We start from the raw sequence: 12221 nt of genomic DNA on the forward strand, positions 1-12221 counted from the left end.
TTTTTTTTGTGCATGGCGCTCTGTCCTAGGAGAAGGTGGCGGATATGGCTACGCGGGAGTTGGGATCAAGCCAGGGAGTGGGTTATCCAGGCAGCGTCTCCGCTGGCTGCTCCACGGGTCAGAGCTGAGGGCGGCATTCGGGCAGCCTCACCCCAAATGCCCCGCGCTGCCCCCGGAGCGGCACTAGCGGCATCGCCGCGTTTCCCGGGAAAGGGAACTGCATGCAGTGATTAACACCCAGGCTTCACTGCAGTTAATGAGACGGGATTTCAATTTCAAGTAAGTAAGGGTATCTGGCCATTAACCTCTTTTGCTCGCAGTCGTGCCTGTAAAGTGAGAGTAATGGAATTTCTCTGGCTCTGTGGGATGATGTGTGGTAGGGCATTAACATCCGTGCGGCACCGAGACGCTCAGAGTGCCATGAAAGGCAGGTACTTAGCTTCCCACCTTAAGCACAAGGTAGAGACCTTGAGTCAACCACTCTGTGTTAAAGTGCTGATTCTTTCATGTATTACAGAGGCAAAACATGAAAAAAAAAAAGGAACATTAATTAATAAAAAATGCACCACAGACACCGTATCACTAAGAAAGCCAGTAACTTTACTGATTTGTCTGCAAAATACAAATTATACCTTATTTCCAGCAGGAGAATCTTGAAATTTTCCCTTTTTTGTTCACTACAGACAGCTGAATTAAGTCCCTTGAGATACACAGATGTGGTTTAACTTAGTTATAACATCTTGTCATCTAGTGGCGACAAAGTCCAGCTTATGCCGCTGTGAGCCTCTATTTTAATATTTGTTGCAAATGCTTGTATGCCCCCATTTACAAGCTATTTTGTAATTACCATTGTTTTATGGAAACAAATTCCCAGGAAAAAAAAAAAGGAAAAGAAGAAAGAAAACAGGATACAACAAACCATCTGAAGCAATCCAAGTGTAATGCCTGTGGTAACTCAGGTCTGCTATTAGTTACTCCACAAAAGACTCTGGTACTGCATTTTTTTTAATTTTATTTTTTAAACTAGTTACTAAACTGACCTCTTTGAATCAAACTGAGGTATGGATCAGTCTGAGGTATGAGCAGGGAAGGTAAAAATGCCACATCTGATTATGCAAATAATCAAACGGATACTTTTCATGCAGAAGGTCTGTGGCTCAAAGCTTGGATTGCTCCACATCTTTGGTTAAAATATATTAACAAAAGCCTTTTATTACATCTACAGTCTGAAGCATTCTAACAGATACCAATGTTCCATCAGTCCTTCAAGAGACCTGTAGTGGCAGGAAATTAATGCCATATAACTGACGACATCACAGCAGATGGCACAAACAGGAACAGATGAAGTATGCCATGTTTAGGCAACAGCCTTTATTGAGGTTTCAAGTGGCTTTTAAAAAATTACAAAGCATTTACCTTCAAGGCGAAGGAAAAAGGAAAACAAAACAGCTTTGTTAGGACTATAGATAAAAGAGGGTATATAGGATAACACATACAATACAAAAGGGTTGACATCCTGAAAACAGTCTAGGAGATCTTTAATTGTTATGTTAGCTTTACCTGAAAAAGATCTGAGGACAACAGATATTCTTATATTAATTCATTAAAAACTGCTAAATTCTTCTTTTGGGAAAAATATAAGCCATTTCATTATAAAACACAACTTTTGAAAAACATGGAAATGATAAAAAGCTTTCCTGTGAATGGCTCAATGCATACAACATACAGATTGTGCAGATTGGGTGTATCACGTAATCGTCACCAGCAATTAGACACGAACTGACAGCATCTTTTAATAGAGGATTAACTTAGCTGTAACAATGCTTGGAGATGTCTCGAATGCCACTTCTGGTGTTTCAACTTGCAATTAAGAATGTTGCCTAAAACATTATATAGCATGGGTTAAGGTAAAGTAAATGTTAATACTCTTTCAGGGCTCTGCCCCAAACTCCTTAAATACAAAGGAATCACACAATAAACCCAAATTAGCTTTGCAAAGACAATACATGGTAAGGTACAGATAAAGGAACAGAGAAAGGTAGACACTTATAGTTTACAGAAAGTGACTTCACAATCAAAGTTGTGCTTCTTTTCACTAGATCAGTTTACAAATATGCATTATCTCCCACTCTCTTGCCACTGTACGTTAGTTGCCCTCAGTAGCAGGAACAAGAGGGATGACTGGCATCCATTTTCATGTGATTCTGTTTGCGTTTGTATAAAAACCGTTGTCAGAATTAATATAAATTGCCCAGGCAATACTTCTTGCACTACTTTCTGCTTAGTTACTTGCAATAATGTATTACACCGCATCGCCCTCAAAAATGCTAATTTTCCTTTCTCGTGTGTTGCTGAGGCAAATTGCAAGGTAAACTATTAATATGGCTATTCTTCGTATTTCAATAGACTGACTCCCCCAGCCCCACTGACAAGTTTCTACTACAATACTGATAAAGTTGTACTTTTTTTTGTTGAAATGTCAAGGTACATTTGTGATATAGTTGCATATTTTTGACACACCAAAGTTTAAAATTCTCAGAAGGAGAATATACGTTTATCTGAAGGTGAAGAAAGTGGCTTTGAAAAAACAGTTTTGTGTTTTAAAATCAACTATAGGCCCCGTTTTCAATTAAAAAAACCAACCCATGCGTATCTTTCTCTTTCCCCTGCGGATCACTGCGTGAGAGAAGGGGCATGCCCGAGGAGCACACCATTCTGCTTAAGGAGTGCCCGAACTGTCGCTAGCGGCGCAGGGCTGAGGGCGCCCGGGCCGGCGCCCGGGCCGTGTAACACGCACTGTGGGCTGTTCGTCGGCGGCTGCTACGGAGAGGTAGACGCTGCCACTGAGCACTGCGCAGCGGCTGCAGGTGTCGGGGGGGAGGAAGGGGTGGCTTTCCCGTCACAGCATCTTCTGAGGGTGTTGCTGTTCAGCTCGTGCAGCTCTACCCTTCATCAGAGTGTCAATGTTTGTAAGGGAGAGTTGGAACGCCTCTTGGGAAGGGAGAAATATTATCAGGTTTACAATGGCACTAACCTTTTGTTGAAACATTGTTTCCCTCCAACAAAAAGATTAAACTGAATATACCATTTTCTTCTAATAAGCAAGAGGGACAAAGAGGAACTTAAAACAAATGATCTATTCCTTCTGCTCAGGTGATTTTATTCAAAGGAACAGTGTGAGGCAGGAGAGAAGGTGGATGCCAGATGCTGATGCAGACCTTGCTGGGGTGGAATACACGGGRAGCGCCGTTCAACAACGTTCTCCCGTGAGCTAATGTGACCACAAAGGTCCGGGAAAAAAAGGGTGACCTGACAGCCAGTGTTGGCTGCGTAAAGTAAATCTATTTCTGAATGGTCCTTCAATCGATAATCTCTGTAAAATTTTCAAATCTGTGAGAAGGGAGTCATCCTTATAGCAGGTATGTTGGTGCCAATCCCTCACTTTTCACTCTTTCTTCCACTTCTGGAAATATTCACCTGCCCTCACACGCCTGACAGCCGCAAGAGCTGYACATCCCCTTCTAACAGGCAGAATACCAGCTTCATTAATGAGAAAGGGCCAATGGATGCTGCTTTGCCATTTAACCCATGAAAAACTACAAGATACGCAGGACGCAAGTAATAGAAGGGCCCTTAACTTGTTACAATGCACAAAACAGCATGAAAGAACTAATCAGTATATACAATGGATYGCAGTTCACCCAACTCATTGTAAAATGTTGTATTAAAAGGATTCAGGTTGTTACACCATGGGTAAATTCTAAGTTTTTACAGATCAGTCTTTCAACAGCTGACTTGGATCTGTAAAACGTATGCCCAGTAAAAGAAAACTGAAAGAAAATAGTTAAATGTGCAACTGCACAAATATAATTCCCCCACTATTAAGATAACAAAAACTTTTGCTATTACCATAATTATTATATATATTAGAAAGCTATACACAAGCATGTTAATTTCACAGATTTTTTTTAAAAGATTCTTAATATTTTATATAATTAGAAATACACATTTCAAAAACAAAACTTCTGCAAAGAGAAAACAGTTATCTTGGTTAGCAAAGCATGGAGTTCTTCATGGCTTAGGGTAGTGCTTTCTATACAAAAAGTCCTCTCTGTTTGTTTTCTTCAGGACTGTTTAAAAGATTAGCGAAGCTATCAAGGAAAAAAGAACACATTTTGGCTTAAGGAAACTACAAAAGCCACAAATGCTTTGCAAACTCTGTCTTACTTTTTAATATGAAAATAAGCAAAATGTAATGTACATATTTTTATATTTTTTTATTTAATAAGTGATGCAGACCCAGATTTTTTTTTGTTTAATTAAATATGTTAGCCCTCAAACTCAACATTTTTACAAGTATGGTCCTCTTTAAACGTCTTTGATCCTTTTAAGTGAGCACCATACTCTAATGATATGCCTGCGTGTTTGTGAGCATTTTAGGTGTGTTAGGTGACCCAGTCTCTTGCTAGCATTGATTCACGGCCACCCAACGGCTGGGTCTGTCAAAACATCTGTACATTTTTCTATATGTTGCATAACAGCTGCTTTCTCTCTCAGTAAAGATCTGCCACTTCTGGCAAATGTTTTCCTTTTGTCTATTTACATGTAAATAACGTTGAACCTGCAACATGACACTATCTATTGTAACATACATTTTGCAAGGGAGCACAACAGTGAAAAGAAGTTAGCCTTAAAATCTATTTTGTACAAGTGTTCTGTTGTACAACTCAAGTGCTAAGCTTATCTCAGCATTTCTGGTTATCCTTATACTGTATCACTGAGGCAATTTAAAAGTACTTTTACAAAACAGAGTACCTGACTTTTTTTTTGTTTTTTTTTTCCACACACGGCACATATAATGCATATCGACCCCCCCTCCCCCATTAAGGTATAGCACACACACACTGCAAGAAAAAAAAAAAACTAGTAGGTAATAACGTTATCATGTCGCCCATCCTTCCGAGAGCCGCATGCGCTTGACAGAGGGGCTTTCCCTTTCGTCCGGCGAAGGTCTGGTGAGTCCAATGGGGGAGTGGAATTCGTTGCGGTGATCTTCTCGGTCGCTTCCGTCGTACGAACTGCTACAGCTGCTCAAACTGTCAACGGGAGATCTGCCCGCCTCGTGGCGCGTGTGCTGTGGGTATCTCGAGGGGGTGGCGGTACGGTCTCTAGGAGGAGAAACAGGTTCTGACTTGATGTTGAGGCTTTGAGTAGAAGGCAGGGAGAGATTTGTACTCTGAGATAAATGAGTGCTAGTGCAAGCTCTGTAGGAGGAAAGGAAACCCAGTTACAGACTGAGGAGGCATGGAGCCCCCAGAAATGCACAAACACTCATACAAAACAGCAGTGGAAAGGCTCACGCAGCACCAGTGAATGCTGAGAGTATGAGGACTGTTTGCTGCGGGTATGGAGAAAAAATTGGAGAGACAAAAGCATCTCAACAGGCACCTCTGGTATGCCCCACGATTGAAAGAAAGTTGACAAAGTCTCTTTCATTCTCTTTTTCATTTTTTTTTCTTTTCCTAAGGTTCATAACTGATTTTGAAAGGTGAGCCTTTGCACTGCTGGAATCACCTGCAGGTTTCTTTAAAACTACTGTGTGTAGCTGTGTGTGTGCACAGGGGAGGCCTGGCCTTTCTGCTGGGACTGAGCCCATTAGTTCAAACGCACCAAAGCACTTGCCTCACTGTGCATTTGGACACGTAACTAGATGCAATTGAATTGGAGCTCTCTACATTTCAGACCTTTCGGAGTAGAGTTGAATGTACAGGTCCTCGGATCAATGTTAATACAATACTACAGAAGAGTAAGGATTTAGATATGATTGTGTGGTATAAATGGATGAATTCCTAAACAAAAACTTCTTTTTTTTTTTTTTTAAATGAATGAACTGCCAAAAAGAATTTGATAAGTCGTGGAAAGTGTAAGAGGAATACACTGATTTGCCCAACTCTGGAAATATTTTGAACATAAAGAGAAACTGTCCCTCTGCAGCTTTCCAAAAGCTTTCATGTTCTTTATGTGAGTTTTTGTGGGCAGGCAGCTACAGAAGAAAGCTGAAGGCAGAGGGTAGAGTGAGGATTGAGAGTGCACATCATCTCCAGGAGAGAGAATGTGATCACTTGCATCTGAAGAATATTTTGCACAAAGGCACCACCTACTGGCAAAACTTGACTTTTTAGTATTAAAATACAGTTCTCAATGTGGAATTCCCATTCTGTTCTTAGATGTTTTAGTGCTGGAGCCACCTATGAGGCTGAAGTTTGTGTCTAATCCCAAAGACACGGTTTCAAGGTTTCTAACAGTAGGGTTTTACACAGGGATAGATTGAAGTTAGTAGGAGAAACACTCTGCTATGGAGGACTTTAAAACCAAAGAGGTTGCAGACATTTTTACAGCAAGCAGAAGACATTTGGGGATTTGGAAGTATGTTTGAGCTTGTGGAATAAATAGTTAAGTTCAGACATGCTCATTTCCATTTACTGAAATATTACATTATTTTTGATATCTCATTGACTGAGTTGAACTCTTCTACTCAAGCAAAATCTACTATAACAACTTTGGAAAAAGGCAAAGTGTCATTTCCTTTTGACAAATTTATACTTGAAATGATAATATATGGCTTCACTATTATATGATACCAACTGTTTTTATTACTGTTACAATGTGCAATAATGGATGGATCTTGTCAGACAACGAGAAAACACCAATACCTGCAATTGCTTTCACCTACCCTTCATTTGAATACAGAACAGTTTGTCAAAATTTGCAGTGATCCCTTTCACAGGTCAGAATTAAAGAGTAACAGCCCTCACCATAAATAACACAAGCAAATTTTTGGCAAAAAGGATTTTTTTTTTTGCTTTTTTAGTATTAAGTAAAAACACATAAGAAACTGTAATATCAAACTCTGTCATTCCAATCTAGCAAAGGGTTCTGCTCTTTTGTCGAAAACTTGTTGAAACAAATCCAGCAAGAATAAAAATGCATTCCTGGCTTTTGTTTTGCTTTTCATTTCCAGCGATTTTATTTTTTCATTTACTTGGGAGATACCAGGACTCTACCTGGGCAAAAAAGGCTGCCAGTTTAGCATCTATGATAAGATGCATGATTTTAGATGCCGAGCTTACAGCTAAACCTGGAAGCCCCTAACACAGGGTGGTGGAACCTGAGGATTTGGTTTTGAAGAGTTTCCTATGAGGAGGTGACATGCCACCTAGCAACATTTACAAACCCATGCGAGTTAAAACAACCAGATTCAGTCAAATTTGTTCGTGTGGAACATACTTGACTTTACATGCAGTCTATTCTGTTACAGTCCCCAGAGGAACAGATCTAGAGCGGCAAGGCGCATTTTCCAAGAAACACAGCCAGTATTGGCACACTGCAATGATACATTTTAAAATGTGTTTCAGAAGTGAGTATAAAAATGCATCTCTATAGATTTTGCTTTAGATTCTTTGAGATTCATTACTGACATTAATTACATAACTCGCATATGAATTTGCGGTCTTAAGAAATACTGCAGGTTGGCCTGCAATTGGAACCTATTTTTTTCTAAATAGAAAAAATAATTTCAGATAGGACTATATTTTTGAAGTTTAAAACAGCATAAATATTAAAGCAACTGATATGAATCGTAATTCAAAATTTTCACTTAAGCTGATTTTTAAAAAATCTATTTGTGCTAGAATTATTTCAAAAATKAGTTCCAAAATGAGGTTTGGTGACTGTAATTTACATTATTTGGTTAAAATTTCTTAAACAATTCACCAAATTTCATGTAAGCTGATGAAGCTAATTATGATAAGGCTAATCAACCTATTGTTACACATCAGTGCAAATGGTAAAAGAGTACTTACTTAGCTGCAGTCTCTAGTCTTGTATTCTAAATAGAAGATTGATCTCTATTTAGAATGGAAGCTTTCTATATTATTCATAAATGAAGTTATCTTTTTGCTACTCAATTAATTCTCTGTGTGTGTGTTTGAGCGTGGATACAACTGTTCCTGTATATTTTTACACAGTTGCTTCATATAAATAGGTAATTTTTGTAGGGGCATTTTGTCATTTGAAATATACTGYAAGTACACTGAAAACCAGATGGGTTTTGAATATGGTGAGTCCACGGAGAAAATAAAGCAAATGGCTTGAAAGGATTGTGTATATTATAAACACTTAATAAGTGCCACAATGTGCTCACATTAATGTGATCACTTTTTCTCACACACGGTACAGAAACATTACATTTTATGGAGACAATGAGGAATAGTAAAGTTTTAATTTTACACAGCAGTTCATATTTAGATCAGTATGAGTGAAAATCTCATGATTATTTAGTTTAGAGCAACCACAGGGGAGGAATGCTGGCTCCTATCTGAGTTCAACGTTAGCATCTGCCTGGCTCTGCTGTCTAACAAGTGCGATGCGAGTCAGGATGCAGTAAGCTGCAGGTGGGTTTAGTTCTTGAAGCCCCTGAGATCAGATCTGCTTTGGATTCAAATCTCCAGCTGGGTCTGAAGCTCAGCATGCACAGATAGAAGGGCAGGTCTGACTAGGTGGCCAGTGATGACGCAAACATGCATCAAATGGATTTTTATAGAGGGAAAAGCACTTCTACTGAAGGGAGGGAGGGTCTCACCTATTTTTGCACACCCACAGTTGTTTCTCCAACTTAGCTTACCTCATTACTTCAAATATTTTTTTGTTGTTGTTCTTCAACATATATATACAATCACAGAAGTAAAAATGGATATTTACAATAAAATTTAGTTTTGTCTATGCAGAACAGTGGATATTTTTGATTTTGAATAATTCACAAGAATATCCCCCTCTATGTTTTTCTTTCAGATAAAAGTAAAGTGTTTTTTTTCTTTTTTTTTCCAGATTTCCTGATGAATGTAAAAAAGCCAAATAATTTCTGTGCCRGAATATTTTGATTAGCTTTCATACTTTTAATTTTACCCTTAAAGAATAAAATTTGAAACTGAACATCTCATTTACAATGGTGGTGTGAAAAAACACTGGCTTAATCTGAAATATTTTAGGGTCTTATTCAGAATGAGAAGGTTGGCAAAACTAATATAAATTCACAAAATATTATGCCACTGACTAAATTCTTCACTAAAAAAGGGCTCAGTGGAAAATATTTGCCCCAAACCAATTATGATTATTAGCTAATCAAAATTAATTATTGCTGATTAGTCTGCCTTTTTGATAAGAATCACAGAACAAATCAATAGTACACATGGATTTGGGCAAGTCTTTTGTTCCTTTGGGCAGTATTTTGGAGAAATCTCCCTTGTGTATAAAGTTATATACACTGAGGATACTTCTGATGAAATACTCTGAKGGGAGTTTTTAAGTTTGCCTTGATATTTGATGAAAGCCAAACTTTCACCTGTGCGTGACACTTAAGGCAGAAAAGAGCCTCTCTTAGACTGAGAAGTATGGATGAAAGAGAATGTTTTGCATGAAACGGACTTGTGCCTGAAGTATATAAACTATTAATTCKAAAGCTAGGAATGGAATCACCTCCTGGTTAATTGATGCATCAATTAAAGCAGAATTTAAAGCTTTAATTAAAGCAGAAAGCCTCTCCTCTCCATAGGAGACATTGCAGCAATATTCAGGCAAAAACCTCTTACATTTGGGGTGTATACASCCTGCTGCCAATGGACAAACATCTYGCAGCTTCCACTGCCTTCCGAAAGGTGACCTCACTCAGCTACTACTCGCACACTGCACGGATTTGGGGAGTCTGCTTTATCAAATGTCTGGGGTAACTAGAGTTTTATGGTCTCATTTTTTTTCCCCTGCAAATTCTAGCTCAACTGATGCAGACTGGAGATGGTCTGTGTGCTTTCGTAAATGTTAAATAAGCCAGAACTTAGAATAGGTTCTTTTGTATACGTAACTCAACAACTAAAATCAAATCAAGAAATGTTTGTTATTTTCTGCATGCACAGAAGACTTCTCCAGAACTGTCAGTGAAGCAGCTTTCATAGCTGAATTCATTTACAAATCACTGAGAGAATTAATAAGAAGAGTAGTCACTCAGAAAGTATTCAACCAGCCACCATCATTAAACTTCAGCCTTTTATGATATGAATTAGAAACAGATGATGATGATGATGTGTGACTTATCTGAAAAGGTATGTAGTAGTTCAGGATATAATTTATACTTTTTTGGSTTAACCAAATAGCCTTATTAGGTATTTTGGTACACCACTGAAAACAATCAGCWTATTRTAAAGTTATACATTGATGTCTACCATGTGAATTTTCGATTTATTTGAGACTTTATGTCTTTAGTTATATAGTTAGTCTGGTGCGCCAGGAAGGGTACAAACCGCAAAAAGAAAATTAAAAAAATATAATGGAAAAGTATTAAAGCTATTTTTTCTAATGCATTAACTATTGCAGTTGCATGTTTTTATGCAGCTAGTATCTGTGTAGACTTATCTATATATAAGCAGGGTTCAAAAAGTGCAGTTTCCTCTAAAACATATGTATAGTTTTAAAAACCCAAGCCGTCTGTACATGGTAAGGAAATTAGAGTAATTTACAAAATGTGGTCAGATAAATTAGAAGGAGAATTTTGAAGTCTGGGCCACATTTATAGTATTAAGTGCTTTCAGATTATGGCAACTGTCCTGTAAAAAGCAATGCACATATGCAAAACACCTCTTTCTAAAAGAAAAAAACCCAGAAGTTTAATTTCCAAATGTTTTTGAATTAAAATTCTACATATGAATATACACTTTCAGTTTACACTTTTACAATGAAAACTTTCTTAATTTAAATATGTTAGACTAAACCTCAGAGTAACCTCTACCTAAGAGTAGAATAGTTAGTGAATACTTAGGATGTTACTCAGTAAAAGGGGAGATGCCAGGCTTTTTGAAAATTATACTGTTAAAGTTCACTTGAATTAGCCAATAAGTTGCTTTGCCGATATTGCTTTATGTGATTTCCCTGTGTGAATTTTCACACTTTTAAAAATACTGAAATAATATAACAGGGTAGGTATTACCACTTTTGAAAACCAATCTCGACGTTAGCCACTAGAGGGTGCAAACAGCCATCCTCCTCAGCACAGGCTAAAGACGGGGAGTCTTCTAGGGCTGCGGGGCTGTTAGGCCTATGGGTTATTTGCTCGCTTAAGACAAGTCCAAAGAAAGGAAATTTGCGTGTCACAGATAAGCAGATGGGAGTATGTGATTATTATGTAAGGATAAGGCTTAATCTCAGATCAAATCATTATGTCACTCTAACTAAAAGTATTTAGAAAATTCTCAAGTTCTTTTTTTGTTGTTAAACTTTACACTATAGTAACTGGAAATAAAAAGTATAACAGGCAAAATAAAACAGCAGCACAATTCAGGTTACTTGGTTTGGGCTTTAGTGATTACATAAAGTGCTATTTAAAGAAACAAACCGTGAAACATGAGCAATAATCTTCACTATTCTATTCAGAAAATGCCAGGGAAACGGAATATTTCATTTTAGCTACCTGACAGGCTTTTCATGAAATAAGTARTTTTGAATTTTTGAAACTGAGCTGTTTCATGCAGTAAATATGTGCTGATATGTTACTATGATATGTTATGCATATTTAAGACAACTTGGAGATGTTGAAGTCACTGTAGACCAATATGATATTTTAAAGAAAGCACTGCTTACCCCAATTGACTGAGGGCAGATGGTGGCATGTTATGTAGGTGTTGCTGTTGCCAGCCAGTCACAGAACCAAGATGAAGAGCACTGGCTGTATTAAACCCAGAGAGAGATGATATATCTGCACTACTCAGAGAGTATTCTAGATTCRAAAACAGAAAAGACAACAATTAAAAGAGAATTAAGGAGGAAGCAATTAAACAATAACTAGCATCATAATTTTCACATGTCACTTAATAAGCCTTTTAATTTTAATTACACCCATCATATTAAGTTGAGCTCGAAAAGTAGACTCTCTTCTTCAGTCATCGCATTAATTTGGAAGCAAATAATGTACTAATAATTACTCTGTAATTTACCAGAGCTTTTTTTGATCCGCAAAGTCCAAAGCATTCTTACACTATACATGCATCACAGCTAACATATAGAGCCTAGGACTTGAAAAACACCATGGTCTTTCAGTTAGGGTTTTCTGTGCAGAATCSCGCATCTGAACAATGCGCGCTGCTTTTCTACAAGCATCTGGTCTGTATATCGGATGG

The 12221-nt window shown here is 37.8% G+C and overlaps 1 protein-coding gene across 6 annotated transcripts in view; it reads right to left on the minus strand.

The window, feature by feature from the left end:
* Positions 1-3068: 3068 nt before the first annotated feature.
* The window catches only part of MEF2C (myocyte enhancer factor 2C), a 116097-nt gene continuing 106944 nt past the window's right edge, over positions 3069-12221 (minus strand). For 3 of the 6 annotated variants that reach the window (XM_026037246.1, XM_026037245.1, XM_026037247.1), the window contains 2 exons: positions 11686-11821; positions 3069-5168 (listed from right to left, as the gene is read on the minus strand). In XM_026037246.1, the coding sequence (XP_025893031.1) occupies positions 4943-5168; positions 11686-11821 (362 nt within the window). In that variant the 3' untranslated portion in view covers positions 3069-4942. Of the gene's footprint in view, positions 5265-11685; positions 11822-12221 lie in introns of all 6 variants that reach the window. The other 3 variants (XM_026037244.1, XM_026037242.1, XM_026037243.1) reach the window with 1 other exon arrangement.

The sequence above is a fragment of the Nothoprocta perdicaria genome, unplaced genomic scaffold (genome assembly GCF_003342845.1).
Source record: "Nothoprocta perdicaria isolate Ctin4 unplaced genomic scaffold, notPer1 scaffold_194, whole genome shotgun sequence".
Taxonomy (NCBI): Eukaryota; Metazoa; Chordata; class Aves; order Tinamiformes; family Tinamidae; genus Nothoprocta; species Nothoprocta perdicaria.